Consider the following 19747-nt stretch of genomic DNA (forward strand, 5'->3'; position numbering starts at 1 on the left):
TTTATTTATTCAGTCAGTCAATCGTTATAAATGAATAAATATAGCTTAAAAAAATGTACACAATGTATTTAACATCAATACCCCCCCCCCCACCCCCACCAACACAATATAATTTGATAATGTAAATGGGATACACAATGTATTTAACATCAATATTCCCCCCCCACCCCCCACCCACCCAAAAAATAAAATAAAAATAGCATTAATAAATAAAACAAAAAAAAATATGTTTACTGCTTACAAGTTTAAGAGCACAAAATGCAGTCCCAATTGTTGACCCTGGCCTGTTTCAGTTTTTTTTAGTCATGCCCAGGCACTTTTCGTGGTACCATCTCTCGCAGCTGTCACACTGGATCTAAAAGAATTTTGAAATGTTTGAACTGCTACATACACACATCCATGGTTTAAATTGCTACTGCTTTTCACTTTCCAATTCTACATTTACAAGTGAACCAAAAAAACTCACCCACTTTGTCACAGGTTGTGCACTTCCACTTGGCTCTTTCAGTGAGCACATAGAGCAGTTATTGGTCTCATCAAACACTAAAGTATAAGAAATAAACACACTAGTAACACAAAAATGTACTCTTCAATTTACATTACCTTTTAAATTAATCCACTTTACAAAATCAACAATACACACAGCAAAGTCTGCATTATCATTTATGTCATCCTGTACTGAACAACAACCACAATATCTTCAGGTAATTACTAAATGCAACTTTTAAACAAAGTTTTAAATTAGTATAGTACCTGCAATGACAACAATGTGTAAAACTAAAATAAAATGTGTGTAACTTGTGTCAAGACATTCATTTTACACCTTTAACTTTTGTGAAACCCTTTATGTCACAGTATATATATGTGTTGCTGTTTATGTGTCATTGCGAGCAATACTTCCATGCCTTCAGGCCTCTACATACTTATCTGGAATATGTTGTTGTTCTTGGCCAGGCTTGTTTACTTGCCAATGTATGTATTAATGTATTATACCATGTATTAATAATTATTGATATTCCTTATGCGTCTTCGGAATATGTCATCGTTGCATTGTATTTCATCAATCTAATCTAAATACCTTTGCGACATCAAAATTGTGAAGATATAGACTTTTCGCTGATGGGCTTGTTTGTGGAGGCCTGCCAAAGTTCCACGTTTCATCATTATCCAGTAAGTTGTGGTCACTCTGTGATATACAATGAGCGATCTGCTCCAAACTTCACGTTTGTTAATAGTCCTGGCCTGAAGGAAATCTTCATGGCAATATTCAGTTAGTCAAAGCGCCACCTCTTGGCAAAAGTGTGAAACTTTGAAATTAATTTACTCACTTACATGCATGTCACCCACTGTTTTTCAAAGGCCAGCAGGTGGCAGTTAGGCCGGGTGCGAGGGCCCTTTCATTGCTGCCTGCAGCTTTAAATTGTATTTTCTGAGCTCTTTTAAACTGGGATACTCCTCTGACAACCCTACATTTTATGGTAGCTTTAATGTAATAGGCTGTGAGTGTTAAAAGACAACTCTTTCTTCGATTCACTGTGAAATTCTTTTTATAACCATCTATTTTCCTCTGAAGCTGCATTACATATTGTTTTATTCAAAGTACAACTTCACTAAAGTTTCATTTAATTAAATATTTTTATACAACCTTTTTTAATTTATACTTGACTTCTGCATTGTGTATGTAATCCTGACATTTTAATTGTATCCCTCCACACAACATACAAACCATTGCTTTACAGACCTGATTCTTGCAGTATCTGCAGAGCCATCAATTTTCGTTCTTGTGCCATTTCCTTTTTTGAGGTTCCAAAATGAAAATTTGGGACAGCTGGAAATGCCCTCATTATTGCCCTTGCCATCTAAACAAACAATAATGTTAAAAGATTATGTGGACTGCGTCAGACTCCAGCATAGGGCAGCATTTTATAATACCCAAAAAACTATAATACCCAAATTATTTTGTATTTTCGTACTGTCAAGTTGTGTAAAATGTTGAAACAAAACATTAACATATTTTAATAAAGAAAACATAGATAGGAATTACAGAACTTCACTAACCAAGATGACAATGACCCCACAGCTACTGCTATCCTGTTGGACTGGATGTGTCAGAACACCTGCTTTCCATTTTATGCCCACCCAGTCCGTTTTTCCATGGCATGTTTTCCTCATCTGTAGGTACTCACTGCGTGAAAGGAAATGTAAAAGGAAATGTGATGCATAACTGTTACAGCTGGTGTATGCAGAAGAGATTAAGCGTACATAGGAAATCCACAATGATGGATTTTAATGACAAAGGAGATAAAGGAGATAAACTATACAGACACAGCAACACACAACTTAACATAAACAGAGAACAGACAGGGAGTGAAGGGAGTGAGTCCATTATAAAGGGAGTGCAGATGATCAGGAGCAGGTGCAGGTAATCCGTGGTGATGGGGAGAATACGAGGGAAGTGAGTGCAGGTGTGGAGAAAAGGAGGATCATGGGTAATGGAGTCCAGGAGACGAGGGAACTGTGACAATAACAGTAATATGTATTAAGTAGTGAAAGATTACAGAAAGCTTTTCTTTCCAAGAATAATATATTCTAAACGTATAACTCTTTTTATAAGAGTGAAATGTGTAAATACAAGTAAGTAATTCTCGTGAACTCTTAATTTCATTTCTAAGTCCATAACAAAACAAATGATTTGCATCTCCTTTCCCAATACAACAGTCACAAGCTCTCTGCTATGACCTACATGGAATGGAATGTAAATAAATGCACTACTTTAATGTAATACAGTCTTTACAATATTGTAATATCTCAATAAATTTTACCATCAAGCTTACTGGTAGTAAATACTTTTGATACAGGAAAATTATATAATATACTGTAACAGACACGCCAGGCTCCAGCACCCTCCAATCACAGCGAGCACCTTCCCCTGAGTATTAATCACCGTCACCTGCAGCTCATTATCACGCTCATCATCACCACTACTTAAGACACTCACACTCAGTCACATTGTCTGGTCTTGTTTGCATCAAGAGAAACTTACCTCTATGCTTACCTCAAAGACTCCTGTTGATACATACCTGTCTCCTGTCTCCTGTGTCTCTGTGTTCCCTCCTGTATTCCAAGTCTGTGTGTGAGTGTCTTCAAGTCAGCTTCCACTCCAGTGACCTTCCTGCAAAACAAAGGACAGTATAAAACTCCATTCATTCTACCATCTTAACTTCCTTTGCCATTTACTCACCTGTGATCCATATCAACTCTGTTGGTTTAATAAACCAACTTTACTTTTACCTGCTGTCTCCGTCTGCTGAAACTGTAACATATACTGAATTTCTTTAACTATTTGCCTGGCTATTGGGTTAATATTTGGTGTAACCCTTTTAGTGAATGGGAATCATTGAATTTTGAGTTTTCATCATCTCTTCAGTGCTGCAAAACTCCTTGCAAATAGTGATAGAATGTGGCTTGTAGATTTAATGAGTCATGAAATGATAACCTGAATTTTTGTCCAGCATAATTGGAATCAGCTTCTTCTGTGCAGCTTTTAGAAGGATCTACCAGGTACACTGTGTGGTTGACAGCATTGATGTACTGAAAAAGAGGGGGTAAATGCAACTAATATTCTGTACATCTTTTAATAATTCACCAGACACTGCAATTAATGAAAGGTATTCTGATATTCACCAGAAGCTTCCAATGGACCTTGCTGATGTTCACAAATGAAAGAATCGCCTGGTAATCGTCAAAGTTGACCTAATAAAGAAGTTAAATAATTAACTTTGCATTAACCATCATTTATACATTTACCTTTATAAAGCAATATAGAAAGCTGGCCAATTAGCTGTAAACTGTTATGTAGTACTGCAACTGTTTTTTTTTTTTTTTTATTAATTTTTGTTTGTAAGGCATACAATAATTCTCCCAGCTAAATATACACAAAATTGCACATCCACACTCTAGTCCATGCAACCACTGATTACCTTTGGCAAACTGTGCCGGACAAGCTGCGAGCTTTCCCCATACAGAATCACCCATGCTGTGTAGTGATTGAGAATGTATATGGAGTTCCCCATCTCCAACTGGTTGACAGCAAGATGAAACAGGCATTCAATTATCTAAATGAGAAATGTAGGGGAAATGTTATTTCTTTTAAGTTGCATTATAAATTTACAATACAATGTTAAGAAGGCATCAAACAAATAATTATTCCAATTAATTATTAATCACAACATTAATGTGGGTCAGAGAGATAATAAACATTTTTCATCTGCATATGGTAATTTTCTACTTGTTACATAGTCAATCTCAGATACGTTAATGCGGTAATAATTCAGAATTTGTTTATTGTCATCATTCATTGAGAGTTCTTAATGAGGCTAATCTCATTTTGTAATTACTGATTACTAGTTAAGGAAATATCTTTGTCCAAAATTGACCTTCTACAGATTAGTTAATCTTTTTTCCCATATTACCAAATGGTGATAGCTGCAGAGTAAAAATAGAAGTACAGACTTAAAACTGTAAACTACAGCTTGTATAACTACATTTTTAAGATAATGAAATGCACACTATACCTCGCCATATAACCATCGGTGTGGTTGAAGTGAACGGAGCTCTTTGTGATGGACATTAATCATTTGTCCTATGTGTTGTGTGGGGATCACAGACACCACAACCTCTGTGGCTTTTTTTTTTCCACAAGGAGGTGAGCTGCATGCCATAAATTTCAATCAAATATGACACATTGTTAAACATCAAGTTGAATGTGTTTCAGTTTGTTTTTGTTTTAACATATATATGCATTTGAAAAGTGTTAAATTTCATAAATATAATATAAATAAATTAATACCTTTTTGCCTTTAGTGTCAGCAAATTGGATCACTTCATCAACTGTTTCTGTCCGTGATGTAGCACATGCTTCCACTGCAGTCTAAACAAGGCATATGATACACACAAACCTAGACATATTAAGGTCTTCTCCTCAGAATACAGTTTTTAAAATCTGCTTTCATTTCATCTCTGTAAAAACTCAGCATTATCACACTATAAAAAAAACTTCAAATTCTTGTAATAGAAATAGTTAAATTAAAGGAAATCTTGGTTTTACAATGTACTACAGCACTGACCAAATGTTCTCCTTCCAGACTTTTCTCTGTGGTTATTGTTGGTAGTTCATCCGTTGGGATGATCAAATTTATTTGTGTTTGTATTTTTTTCCGCACTTTACTCTATTTAAACTCTGTTTGATGTAATCTTTTGCGTATAAACACCAATAACACTTTGAACAATCTTGCTTATAGGCTGTGTAACGTTTTTAAAGGTATGGAAAAGTAATTAATTATGGTATGCAATTATATATGCATATGCAGTCCAATAATGTTATGTCATGTAAAATAATCTCATTTATGAATTTGTACCTCTTCACTTTTATTTTCATCAGACTGGGCGTCCGTATGAGCATTGTCTTCCATCAAGGAGGTGTCACATTCTTCCACTGCAGTCTAAACAAGTCATACAACACACATTTTAATAATGTCTTTCTTTCTTTCTTTCTTTCTGTAGTTAACATAAAAAGTGTATGTGTACACATTTTGATACAGTATATACATTAAGAACTTTTGTATTTCATTACAAATTAATGCAACTACTCACTCAGAACACATAAAAGGTGCTCATTTGTTGCCGCCTACTGTAGTAAATTTGTAAAACGGACAAATGGTAACTGCTAGTATTGGAACTAATCATTTGGATGAACACCTTCAAAGCACTAGGTTTACTGGGATGAATCAAACTTTTACAGCTAAAAAGGCTTGGATAGTTTACTGTACATACCAAGTTTTGCCTGCAGACATTTTCCTCTTGGTTTGCTGCCTGTGGTCCAGTTTTTTTGGTCAGCACCCTGGGCTACATTAAAAATAAAAACAGTACATTATGTATTTTATAAGAATTGTTGATGTGTGGTTTTGACTGTATCTTGCTAAGTTATATAATACATTAACATCATCCTACCTTTTTGACTTTCTTGAAGGGGAAGGCCTTTAGTAGTGGCGATACATAAATGCCTTTCTTGGAACGCCTTCTCTGTTTCCAACGCTCAACCTCTACTCTGTGTGTCTAAATTTAAAATATGTTTGGAAACAATGTTGAAAACAGGGTTACTTAATAGCTAAAGATAGCCAAAAGGCTATTGTATGCATTATAACTCTAACTTTTTTCTTGCGGGTAGAGTCTGAAAACTCCTTCAGCAGGGAATTATGGGTTATTTGGTAAATATGCACAAAATCATCCAGCCGTGTGAGGCGGCGTCTGTGAAAGCGCACACGTTTCAGGTCCCACTGGCTCTTCTCCATAATTCCTTGTGTTTTATTGTCATTTGTGTAATTCTAAAAAAACGAACATGCTGTTCTGAAAAATGTCAAACGGGTATTAAAGAACAGATGCATTGTACAAACAAAGAAGAACAGACCTGTGTGTCCAACCGACTACATTGCTCAAATTTTTTTGACAGATTTTTGTAGACAGGACCTCTTCCATGGCGGCCTAAATCTCCTGAAAGATTTTGAATTGATTTAAATAATTTTTTATTTTAGCCCATAAAATTATTTGAGGAAATTTTTGTAATGGAAAAAAGGCTACACTATATTTTAAGTTGTGTTTGTTACACTGTAATTACAAATTTAACTTCTGAGCAATATTAAGTATCTACATGTGCTTACTATAGAGTTAGGATTAGGGTTTGGCGTGTGTCTACCATGTGCATGCAAAGCTATCAATGGCAATCATTTAAGGCGGGAATTAATGTAAACACATATCAGGTACCAGTCGCATCTAAAGTGAATGTAAACACGCCGGCCCAACAATTGGATATGGTAAAAAGATCAGATCTGTGCATCAAATCTTTCAGTGTAAATGCAGCCAAATAGGTTGATATTGACTCCTATAATCATGCTCCAGCCATTGGCTCTGCAGTAAGCAGCATCTCATTCATATCTACGTGTCCCATATGTAACTTTAAATGGAACTTATTAAAACATTAATCATAGTAAACTCACCCAGCATTAGCGCAGACCAGAGAGGGGCATGAGGCAAGAAGTACTTCACCAGACTGGGCATGAATGTGGCAGAATGGTATTCATTTGGCTCTCCCTCATCGTGTACAGGTGCCTCTGCAATGATGTGCTCAAAGTGCCTCTGAAAAGGTGTGGGTCCCATGTCGAGCTAACAATTGATAACAATAATCCCATGTTAAAAGTTGATAAGCTGATTGTTAAATATCATTGTATTCTCTTAAGTTGATTAGGTTTTTGAAGTCAATATATACATATAATATATATTTTTATTTATATTTTATAATTAGTACTTATTATTGTCTCAATTTGTGCTGATAGTTCCACATAAATTAAAAAAAAAATCACCTTTAACAACCAATCATAAATAATCTAAAAATATATAAAAATAACCACCTCTACATCCTCATCTGTAATGTCTGTCATATCTCCCGAAATGCCCATGTTCAACATCTTGTTCTGGAGATTGCGAAAATGCTTCTCCACATTATCGCCACTCTGGGGGCTTGAAAAGACAACTGTCATGCTTATTAGGATGTCTTCCATCTCTACCAATGTAGCTGCAGATGTCAACAAGCCAAAAACATGCATGGACAGCCTGTAGTTTTTGGGAGAACTGCAAAAACAGAAATGTTAGCAAATATAGTTCTCCAGAAAGACATTTTCAAGTATTGTATTGTACATATATTTAGTAAGTTAAGTCAACAATTAAAAATGTAATCAAAACATTGCAACCCTTGAGGAGAAATCCAGGATTGTTAGTCAATAGAAAATGGATATGTTTTGCATGCTGGTCCTCAGCAAAAACTCAATATTGCTTGGGAACTTACTGTTAAAATACTCAGCATAATAATAATAATCAGTATAAACCAACAATTGATCAAAATGTCAAATTGTGCAAATATTGTACAACATAACATTAACAGCGATTGGCAAATTAATATTTGTCATACTAATAGAAAACAATACAAATAAAAGATAGGGGGGGGGGGCAGATTATAAGATGTGTGATGTACTGCTTAAGAAAATTCATGAAATTAGCTGGTGTATAAATGCACACTTACTGTTTCTTACAGAAGGCTTTGGCATTCTTCATTACATGGCTCAAGCAACGGTGCAGAATTGGAATCTTAAATTCCTCATCCCTCAACTTTCCAGTAACTACTTCATAGTAGATTTGCAGCAACTGGCCCAGAGATACTTTGCAGAAACTATAGGCAACAGCCTGAAGTAGAACGAGGGACCCATCACACATGATCATTACTGGCCTCCTCTGTGATGTTTTTCCAAACAATCGAAAGTAATCAGTTTGAAATGATTCCAAAAAGTAGGTGACAGAAGAGGTAGTGTGGTCACAAGTTACATATGTTGCCACAGGAATTGGAGAAGCACCCTTAATTGGATGTCTTACTACCAGCTCATAGATGTAAAATGGAGCTGATTTTCCTTTGGCTTTTTTTATGATGCTTCCTGTGGCATCAATGTACACAACATCTGTTTTACATCGCTGGTGGAACAGCCGTATTGAACTTTGTGACCAGAGCATCACTCCTCGAGGATGCAGGAGCACCTTCTGGAGAATTTTTTCAGAATCGATTCTCTCCTCCACCATCTTCTGAAGACTCAGAATTTCATTAAGATGTCGGCGAGCTTTTTTCCTGTTGTTCCATGATATATTTTTCAGCACGGCAGGTGTAGGGGCTTTATCTCTGCACCCTGACTCGAACACCGTGTTGTCAATTTTTTCAAGATTTTGCAAATGTAGAGCCCTTGGGAGTATCGACTCTAACTGCTTGGCAAAATTATGCCTTTCATCAGCCCGCACAGGTCTACTTTTTAATTCTTCCAGGCTGTGGCACACTTCATCTTCCTGGAATGTGACAGCTGCTTTCAGGGTACTCTCATCTGTTACACTGACCTCAACACAGACAGGACAGTCTGAAAATGTGCAGTACCCCAGACAGTGGAAAAGAGGTCCCCTTCGTTTGGACCCCTTGATCTTGACGTGGTGTCTTTTGAAAGCAATGCTACAGTAGGGGTGCACTGACTCTATGCCTTTGGAAATAACATTTGTCCACTGAAGATCTCTGAATTGATACTGAGTTTGTCTTTTCCTAAGGTCACTCCAGGTTTGGCTATTAATAAAAAAAAAAAACATGGATGTTTTGGCAGTTTGTGTCTAAAAAAGAGGTCAGCATCTGCATTACTGTTCTCCGATGCGGTGTCACTGGGTTTGCCAGTGTCCTGTAAGGGCAAAAACAATATATATATATATATATATATATATATATATATATATATATATATATATACACACTTCAAAATATCAAAATATCAGATATTCAAATAATCACAACAATATAAACAACTTTGTAAACATCATAGTAAAATCATGACAGAGTATTGAATGCTCTGTGTCCTGATAAACTGTCCATGGCAAAGAACATTCAAAATTGATTTGCATTACTGAAACCAAACCTTCTGTGATGGTGAAATGCAAATGGAATCTTCTCTTTCTTCATTACTCAAATCATTGTCAGATATCTGGATAGGATGGTCTAGACATAACCTCTATGTAATACAATATACAAATAACAGACAATAAATTTAAAAAATAGAAGTATGCATAATTAATCACAGTAATAGAAGCAACAAGTTCATTTATTTTCCAACAGCTTGGTAAAATCATGAAAGTTTATTGACCTTTGGAGATGGTGCACCAGTCACTGGACTGTCTCTGTCAGAATCGCTGTCTTGTGGTGGAGCAGGTGTAATCAGTGATGTTTCCTGTAAAATCTCAATAGAACAGAGGAGCAAAAATGTTTAGATTGCCAAGTTCTTTACATTAAAAAAAGAGTACACAATCAACTTGTTCATGGAAAAGAGTATTTAAAATTGATTTGCATTACTGAAACCAAACCTTCTGTGATGGTGAAATGCAAATGGAATCTTCTCTTTCTTCATTAATCAAATCACTTTCTGATGCATGTGCAGAGATTTCTTGTGAATTATCCTTGAAATTTGAAAAATTAGAGGATCCAAAATAATAATATTACAATAAAACTGTGAAAATGATTAATGATCCTAACACTTTCACTTTTCACATTTAAAGTGAGCAGATAAGTGTAATGTAATAATTTGTAATAAAAAAAAATGTAATAAAAAAACAAAAAAACTTGATGTTTTCTCGAAGTAATAGTTCGTTTGTGGTTTTGTGTTTTAATATATGCTGAATGCATATTCTAGTCTATGGGTATTTAATCTTAAATATTTCATGGACCCCCAAAATGTGATCATCCTAGTGTGAGGGATCACATCTTAAAAACCTTTAAAATAAAAGTTTTAAATTGAATTCAATGAATTTAAATTCGACCCTATTTATTTTGTTAGTGCATATTACAAGTGAACAATTAATCCGACAGAAAAAAAAATAGTTTGTCGTGGTAATCTTTAATCAATCTGGAAATATAGCATTCCCTCTATGATGATGTCAGTTTGATGGCTTGGGTTGAAAACATGTAAACCACTCCTCTGCAAAAGTTTGTCTGCTATGAGAAAGATATGGTGAGGAGGAGTGCTAAAGTAACACTCTACCCTTTATTCAATATTCCGTTTCACTGCAATAATTTAAAACATTTATCTTTATATAGAACTTTGCTTTAACTTGAATGCTTGTTTAGCAAGTGTATGTGTGTGTGTATATATATATATATATATATATAAACAAAGATATGACATCTAAAGTATGTAAGGCACATAGGTTCACATCATGATATCATTGTATGGATTTAGTTTTAATTATTTTTATTTGAATACATTTTTCTTTAATTAAACTGTTTATAAACATACTTTTTCACTAGAAAATTTGAAATAACCAATAAAACATGAAAAGTATTGATGGTAATACGTCACAACACGAAGAAAATTCGTTTGCAACTTCTGGTTCATGGGTTATTAAGATTACGAGACATCTATCTTTTATAAATATTAAATTACATTTAGATATCGAAACGTTAGTATTATAAATCTATAAAGTTTTTTTTATTAATTATCATTATTAATTAGAATTATATTCTACAAACTATAGTAAGGTATTGTTAAACATATTGATTTATGTGTAACCTCATATTTCTTTATATTAATCCAAAAAGCATATTACATATTTTTTTATTTAAATGTACTTTATTTTTATTATTGTTATTTCTATTTTTATTTATTATTATTATTAATAATAATATTATTAATATATAATTTTTATTAATATTAATATATTAATTATTTTACAATGTCATAATACAAACACTGCAACTGATTATCCATATTAAAAGTGCATGTGATTTGCATGATGTTGTTGTTTTTTTACCTGCAAGTGTGCAATACATGCATTTTTAAGTCGAATCCTGTTGGTCGGGGTATTTGGAATTTGCAAGTCTTTGCAAAGATTACCCCAAGTGGCACTGGAGAGATATGCACTTACATCTGTTCCAGATCCATATGGTTGTAAAGCATTTTGTATGTCTTTTAAGGTAAGCTCAACTTTACGACCCTGGAGGTGGGAAGATAAAATACATGCTTTATTATTCCACAAAAGTACAAAAATAATAAATAAATAATTAAATAATAATTTATAATATTTAATAGTTTAAATTTTATAAATTATTATAAAATATAATAATTTTAATAATAATGTAACCCCAACATTGTAGTAGAACTTATATATTGTATATAGTGGCATACAGATATTTGTACTCTTAAGCCACTTTGGAAAAAAAAAGGAATTAATGTATTTGAATATATAATGTTATTAATTTGTTATTAATTTATATATATATATATATATATATACACTAGTGCCATGAAGTTTCAATGAAAGCAGTAAAGACAAACTTTTACATAAATAGAAAAAAACAAACAAGTACATAGGATTCGCAATTATTAAACACTGCCCTTATTGTTCAAAATAAAGGGCATTGTCGATGTGGCTTATTTTAAAATACAGTATTTATGAAGAAGCACCTTGAGAACAGTTATGTTAAAATGACTGAATTACTGTCTCAGACAAATACACACAATTGCAGCATTTGTTGTGAGAGTTCTTGGAAGAAGTTAGATATTTAGTAGCCTACAGTAATGCTGCGGAATTGATTTAAATTTGATTTAAATCAAATGTAATATTTAAATGTTCAAAAGACTTAATACAGTTTGTACATATAAAATTCATGCTTACCTTTCCAAATGTTGAAAAGAGATATACTCTGTAAAGGTAGACATTTCAATTGTTATCGTCATTACAAATTAGGTGGTATTGTTGTTACCTCATAATACCAAGGCTATATGATGGAAGTGATCATTTGGTTATACTGTATGTTTGTTCTTATTAGCATTATTAAATGTTACATGTATTGAACACAAATTAGGCATGACAGATCAAAATTGTTCTTTTTTAATAAACAATGAAACTACAAAAGTTGCACAGTTATTCATACCTATTGAAAGTACCAATGAAATTAATAAATGTATTTATAATATTAAATTATTATATAAATTAAATGAGTTAATAATTTTAAATGATAAATATTATCATATTCAATAATGTGTATTTATAAAAGGCCTATGTTCTACAAATCTCAATCACTCGTTTCATTTTGTTCACTCCTTGCTGTTGCGAGCTATTGCGCAATGACAAACTTGTAATTAGCCTAAATAATTGCACTTATTGTATTATTATTATTATTATTATTATTATTATTAAGCACGATTTATGAACTAAAATTATAAATCAATGCAATTTAATTGTATTGTTATTATTATTATTATTATTATTATCATTATTAATCTACTTTCAAGACTTGTACTAGGCCCTGCCTGCAGGCTAAAACGTCCATCGCATAGTAGGCAAATTTATCACCACCCGTTTTCTGGCGCTGTCCCTTCAACACCTCGCTTATTCCCGCGGTTATGACTGAATAAGTAATTCACCTCAGAAGTATAAAGTAGACATATCAATCGACGCAAATCAAAGTATTTGTAAATGTAATACGTTTCTTTGGTCAATAATAGTTTCGGTATATTAAGCTCTAAGAAACCATATAAGCTAATGGACTAAACCAGTTTATCGAGGAATTTAAAAAAAAAAAAGTTGCACTGTTCCCCCTCAACTGTTCTGTCAACAATATTTTTTAACCACATTCACTTTTATGGGTAATAAAGTAATGCACGCGTTAATCAGTCTTTGTTAATCATAAGTTAGTAGCCTACCCATCTTTTCAAATTATTCTTCTGCAACTCATGGCGGTAATGCATATGTAGCTATATCGACAATGAAATATGATATGACAAATGTACATCAAATATATTAAAATATATTTTAAAAATACAATAAAATAACAAAGTAATAGTTTGTTGTGATTTTGTTTTAAATATGAAACACAACTTTATTTAGCAGCATGTTCCAGGGCGCTGTCCCTTCAGCACCTCACTTTAAAAATTCCCGCGCTTATGGCTGAATACGTTAATCACCTCAGAAGTTTATAGACATATCAATCAACTTTTTGTAAATGCAATGCGTTTATACATACAATAATAGTAGCCTATGCATTTCTGAATATGAAACTCGAATAATGAATATAGCCTAAGCTAAATGGACTAAACTGGTTTATTGAGGAATTTACAACAAAGTTGCACTGTTCCCCCTCAACTGTTCTGTCACATAATTTTTTAACCCATATTCACTTTTATAGGTAAAGTAATGCACGCATTAATCAGTCTTTGTTAATAATAAATTAATACCAATACGCAAATGTATTTATGAATGTATTCACCTTATTACAGAGAATTAACACTTACCCTTTTCTGCGGGAACTCATGTCGGTAATGCATAGCCTAATTATCGTCAATGAAATGTCATATGCCAAATGTAGGCCTACGTCACAAATTAAATAATGAAAAAAAAAAAGCAAATATCCGAGATTGTTGTGATTTTATTTTAATACACAACTTTCAAGAAAAAGACAAAAATATAATAGATTATATATATATGATATATAATACACTTTTAAAGTACATCCTATTTTCTGCCAAGTTGGTCATGTTGTAACAAATTCTTGTGTAGGCTACTTAATTATTAGTCAAAACTATATCTTTATAAAGTTAAGTCATAAGTGTCACTAATTACTATATACATTTGGCCACAAATGGTAATTTTATCATTTTAAATTGTCACAACAATATTAAAAAAGATAATGCAAATAAAACAAATGCAGATAAATTAAAATAATAAAAAATATAAATTCTTGGTGTTTGTATTGATGTAGCTGTTTTGCTGCAGTGCTGTCACTTCACAACCAAAAGCATGGAGTGCCCATGATCTGCACCAGAGTGTACTCCTTCCTTCTCCTTTGTTATCTGAACATGAACTTCATTTCCCATAACCCATTGCATACTCATTAGGCTTGATTACTTCCAGGTGTGTGTCATTATTCTGTTTTTCACTGAGACTGCATCTCAATGTGCATTCTAGCCATCCTAAATAGTATGTGACAATCCTAAACAGTGCTTTAGTGTGATTCATGCAACTTTACAGGTCATAAAACCGATTGAGATTGCAACAGTCAAAATAGTCAAAATTCATTTGTCTGGTTCGTCCATAGTTCCTACAGCATACTCTATGTGATGTAGGTACTTACCTTGAAGAAACAGACCATTGTTTTTTTCTACTTATTTGAAATGTGGTATTTATAGGCCGTTGAAGTCGAATAATGTGGCATATCTCCAAAATGCTGCAGTAAAAAGGATAGATATGTGGTATGCTTACTTTAAGGGATGTCTCCTATTGAAACTGACCATTAGTTTTTTCTACTTATTTGAAATGAGGTGTTTATAGGCCTTTGAAATCAAATATTGTGGCATAACTAAAATGCTGCAGTAAAATGTACTCATATGAGGTGTGCATACTCTCTGGGATGTCCCCTATAGAAACAGACCATTATTTTTTTCTACTTATTTGAAATGAGGTCTTTATAGGCCTCCAACATCATATAATGTGTCATATCTCCAAAATGCTGCAGTAAAATGTACTCATATGAGGTGTGCATACTCTCTGGGATGTTCCCTATAGAAACTGACCATTAGTTTTTTCTACTTATTTGAAATGAGGTCTTTATAGGCCTTTGAAATCAAATATTGTGGCATAACTAAAATGCTGCAGTAAAATGTACTCATATGAGGTGTGCATACTCTCTGGGATGTCCCCTATAGAAACAGACCATTAGTTTTTTCTACTTATTTGAAATAAGGTGTTTATAGGCCTTTGAAGTTAAATAATGTGGAATATCTTCAAAATGCTGCAGTAAAATGTACTCATATGAGGTGTGCATACTCTCTGGGATGTTCCCTATAGAAAAAGACCATTGTTTTTTTCTACTTATTTGAAATGAGGTGTTTATAGGCCTTTGAAGTTAAATAATGTGGAATATCTCCAAAATGCTGCAGTAAAATGTACTCATATGAGGTGTGCATACTCTCTGGGATGTTCCCTATAGAAACAGACCATTATTTTTTTCTACTTATTTGAAATGTGGTGTTTATAGGCCTTTGAAGTCAAATAATGTGGCATATCTCCAAAATGCTGCAGTGAAATGTACTCATATGAGGTGTGCATAATCTCTGGGATGTCCCCTATAGAAACAGACCATTAGTTTTTTCTACTTATTTGAAATGAGGTGTTTATAAGCCTTTGAAGTCAAATAATGTGGAATATCTCCAAAATGCTGCAGTAAAATGTACTCATGTGAGGTATGCATACTGTATGGGATGTCCCCTATAGAAACAGACCATTAGTTTTTTCTACTTATTTGAAATGAGGTGTTTATAGGCCTCCAACATCATATAATGTGTCATATCTTAAAAATGCTGCAGTAAAATGTACTCATATGAGGTGTGCATACTCTCTTGGATGTTCCCTATAGAAACAGACCATTGTTTTTTTCTACTTATTTGAAATGAGATCTTTATAGGCCTTTGAAGTCAAATAATGTGGCATATCTCCAAAATGCTGCAGTGAAATGTACTCATATGAGGTGTGCATACTCTCTGGGATGTCCCCTATAGAAACAGACCATTAGTTTTTTCTACTTATTTGAAATGAGGTGTTTATAAGCCTTTGAAGTCAAATAATGTGGAATATCTCCAAAATGCTGCAGTGAAATGTACTCATATGAGGTATGCATACTGTATGGGACATCTCCTATAGAAACAGACCATTATTTTTTTCTACTTATTTGAAATGAGGTCTTTATAGGCCTCCAAAGTCAACTAATGTGGCATATCTCCAAAATGCTGCAGTAAAATGTACTCATATGAGGTGTGCATACTCTCTGGGATGTCCCCTATAGAAACAGACCATTAGTTTTCTCTACTTATTTGAAATGAGGTGTTTATAGGCCTCCTAAGTCAAATAATGTGGCATATCTTCAAAATGCTGCAGTAAAATGTACTCATATGAGGTGTGCATACTCTCTGGGATGTTCCCTATAGAAACAGACCATTGTTTTTTTTCTACTTATTTGAAATGAGGTGTTTATAGGCCTTTGAAGTTAAATAATGTGGCATATCTTCAAAATGCTGCAGTAAAATGTACTCATATGAGGTGTGCATACTCTCTGGGATGTTCCCTATAGAAACAGACCATTGTTTTTTTCTACTTATTTGAAATGAGGTGTTTATAGGCCTCCTAAGTCAAATAATGTGGAATATCTCCAAAATGCTGCAGTAAAATGTACTCATATGAGGTGTGCATACTCTCTGGGATGTTCCCTATAGAAACAGACCATTGTTTTTTTCTACTTATTTGAAATGAGGTGTTTATAGGCCTTTGAAGTTAAATAATGTGGAATATCTTAAAAATGCTGCAGTGAAATGTACTCATATGAGGTATGCATACTGTATGGGACATCTCCTATAGAAACAGACCATTAGTTTTCTCTACTTATTTGAAATGAGGTCTTTATAGGCCTCCAAAGTCAACTAATGTGGCATATCTCCAAAATGCTGCAGTAAAATGTACTCCTATGAGGTGTGCATACTCTCTGGGATGTCCCCTATAGAAACAGACCATTATTTTTTTCTTCTTATTTGAAATGAGGTCTTTATAGGCCTCCAACATCATATAATGTGTCATATCTCCAAAATGCTGCAGTAAAATGTACTCATATGAAGTGTGCATACTGTATGGGACATCTCCTATAGAAACAGACCATTATTTTTTTCTACTTATTTGAAATGAGGTCTTTATAGGCCTCCAACATCATATAATGTGTCATATCTCCAAAATGCTGCAGTAAAATGTACTCATATGAGGTGTGCATACTCTCTGGGATGTCCCCTATAGAAACAGACCATTAGTTTTTTCTACTTATTTGAAATGAGGTGTTTATAAGCCTTTGAAGTCAAATAATGTGGAATATCTCCAAAATGCTGCAGTAAAATGTACTCATGTGAGGTATGCATACTGTATGGGATGTCCCCTATAGAAACAGACCATTAGTTTTTTCTACTTATTTGAAATGAGGTGTTTATAGGCCTCCAACATCATATAATGTGTCATATCTTAAAAATGCTGCAGTAAAATGTACTCATATGAGGTGTGCATACTCTCTGGGATGTCCCCTATAGAAACAGACCATTAGTTTTTTCTACTTATTTGAAATAAGGTGTTTATAGGCCTTTGAAGTTAAATAATGTGGAATATCTTCAAAATGCTGCAGTAAAATGTACTCATATGAGGTGTGCATACTCTCTGGGATGTTCCCTATAGAAAAAGACCATTGTTTTTTTCTACTTATTTGAAATGTGGTGTTTATAGGCCTTTGAAGTCAAATAATGTGGCATATCTCCAAAATGCTGCAGTGAAATGTACTCATATGAGGTGTGCATACTCTCTGGGATGTTCCCTATAGAAACAGACCATTATTTTTTTCTACTTATTTGAAATGTGGTGTTTATAGGCCTTTGAAGTCAAATAATGTGGCATATCTCCAAAATGCTGCAGTGAAATGTACTCATATGAGGTGTGCATACTCTCTGGGATGTCCCCTATAGAAACAGACCATTAGTTTTTTCTACTTATTTGAAATGAGGTGTTTATAAGCCTTTGAAGTCAAATAATGTGGAATATCTCCAAAATGCTGCAGTAAAATGTACTCATGTGAGGTATGCATACTGTATGGGATGTCCCCTATAGAAACAGACCATTAGTTTTTTCTACTTATTTGAAATGAGGTGTTTATAGGCCTCCAACATCATATAATGTGTCATATCTTAAAAATGCTGCAGTAAAATGTACTCATATGAGGTGTGCATACTCTCTGGGATGTTCCCTATAGAAACAGACCATTGTTTTTTTCTACTTATTTGAAATGAGATCTTTATAGGCCTTTGAAGTCAAATAATGTGGCATATCTCCAAAATGCTGCAGTGAAATGTACTCATATGAGGTGTGCATACTCTCTGGGATGTCCCCTATAGAAACAGACCATTAGTTTTTTCTACTTATTTGAAATGAGGTGTTTATAAGCCTTTGAAGTCAAATAATGTGGAATATCTCCAAAATGCTGCAGTGAAATGTACTCATATGAGGTATGCATACTGTATGGGACATCTCCTATAGAAACAGACCATTATTTTTTTCTACTTATTTGAAATGAGGTCTTTATAGGCCTCCAAAGTCAACTAATGTGGCATATCTCCAAAATGCTGCAGTAAAATGTACTCATATGAGGTGTGCATACTCTCTGGGATGTCCCCTATAGAAACAGACCATTAGTTTTCTCTACTTATTTGAAATGAGGTGTTTATAGGCCTCCTAAGTCAAATAATGTGGCATATCTTCAAAATGCTGCAGTAAAATGTACTCATATGAGGTGTGCATACTCTCTGGGATGTTCCCTATAGAAACAGACCATTGTTTTTTTCTACTTATTTGAAATGAGGTGTTTATAGGCCTTTGAAGTTAAATAATGTGGCATATCTTCAAAATGCTGCAGTAAAATGTACTCATATGAGGTGTGCATACTCTCTGGGATGTTCCCTATAGAAACAGACCATTGTTTTTTTCTACTTATTTGAAATGAGGTGTTTATAGGCCTCCTAAGTCAAATAATGTGGAATATCTCCAAAATGCTGCAGTAAAATGTACTCATATGAGGTGTGCATACTCTCTGGGATGTTCCCTATAGAAACAGACCATTGTTTTTTTCTACTTATTTGAAATGAGGTGTTTATAGGCCTTTGAAGTTAAATAATGTGGAATATCTCCAAAATGCTGCAGTGAAATGTACTCATATGAGGTATGCATACTGTATGGGACATCTCCTATAGAAACAGACCATTAGTTTTCTCTACTTATTTGAAATGAGGTCTTTATAGGCCTCCAAAGTCAACTAATGTGGCATATCTCCAAAATGCTGCAGTAAAATGTACTCCTATGAGGTGTGCATACTCTCTGGGATGTCCCCTATAGAAACAGACCATTATTTTTTTCTTCTTATTTGAAATGAGGTCTTTATAGGCCTCCAACATCATATAATGTGTCATATCTCCAAAATGCTGCAGTAAAATGTACTCATATGAAGTGTGCATACTGTATGGGACATCTCCTATAGAAACAGACCATTATTTTTTTC

General features: G+C 33.8%; 1 protein-coding gene across 6 annotated transcripts; it reads right to left on the reverse strand.

The window, feature by feature from the left end:
* Positions 1 to 178: 178 nt before the first annotated feature.
* LOC125256345 lies at positions 179 to 14061 on the reverse strand. 6 transcript variants are annotated; one of them, XM_048172300.1, is made up of 23 exons: positions 13914 to 14061; positions 12295 to 12322; positions 11431 to 11613; positions 9988 to 10080; positions 9771 to 9863; positions 9546 to 9638; positions 8132 to 9311; positions 7464 to 7683; positions 7053 to 7218; positions 6467 to 6549; positions 6210 to 6383; positions 6010 to 6114; positions 5833 to 5904; positions 5418 to 5501; positions 4850 to 4930; positions 4575 to 4710; positions 3981 to 4115; positions 3685 to 3753; positions 3497 to 3591; positions 2059 to 3172; positions 1742 to 1859; positions 467 to 543; positions 179 to 355 (listed from the first exon to the last, which is right to left on the reverse strand). In XM_048172300.1, exons 7-16 carry the CDS (start codon positions 9223 to 9225, stop codon positions 4630 to 4632), a joined length of 2160 nt encoding a protein of 719 aa, XP_048028257.1. In that variant the 5' UTR covers positions 9226 to 9311; positions 9546 to 9638; positions 9771 to 9863; positions 9988 to 10080; positions 11431 to 11613; positions 12295 to 12322; positions 13914 to 14061; the 3' UTR covers positions 179 to 355; positions 467 to 543; positions 1742 to 1859; positions 2059 to 3172; positions 3497 to 3591; positions 3685 to 3753; positions 3981 to 4115; positions 4575 to 4629. The 6 variants fall into 6 exon arrangements, with proteins under 6 accessions (XP_048028257.1, XP_048028266.1, XP_048028274.1 ...); XM_048172309.1 differs by having other exon boundaries at positions 2059 to 2185; positions 2263 to 3591; XM_048172317.1 differs by having other exon boundaries at positions 471 to 543; positions 2059 to 3591.
* Positions 14062 to 19747: the final 5686 nt, after the last annotated feature.

The sequence above is a fragment of the Megalobrama amblycephala genome, linkage group LG2 (assembly GCF_018812025.1).
Source record: "Megalobrama amblycephala isolate DHTTF-2021 linkage group LG2, ASM1881202v1, whole genome shotgun sequence".
Taxonomy (NCBI): domain Eukaryota; kingdom Metazoa; phylum Chordata; class Actinopteri; order Cypriniformes; family Xenocyprididae; genus Megalobrama; species Megalobrama amblycephala.

What these genes read in the sequence shown, in the direction of transcription:
- LOC125256345 (XM_048172300.1), bottom strand. Translation starts at nt 9,225, where the DNA reads ATGTTTTTTTTTTTTATTAATAGCCAAACCTGGAGTGACCTTAGGAAA. An exon ending in ATGTCTGCAGGCAAAACTTG is followed by an intron (nt 5,502 to 5,832) that starts GTATGTACAGTA and finishes TGACTTGTTTAG; the next exon opens with ACTGCAGTGGAAGAATGTGA. An exon ending in ATGAAAATAAAAGTGAAGAG is followed by an intron (nt 4,931 to 5,417) that starts GTACAAATTCAT and finishes TGCCTTGTTTAG; the next exon opens with ACTGCAGTGGAAGCATGTGC.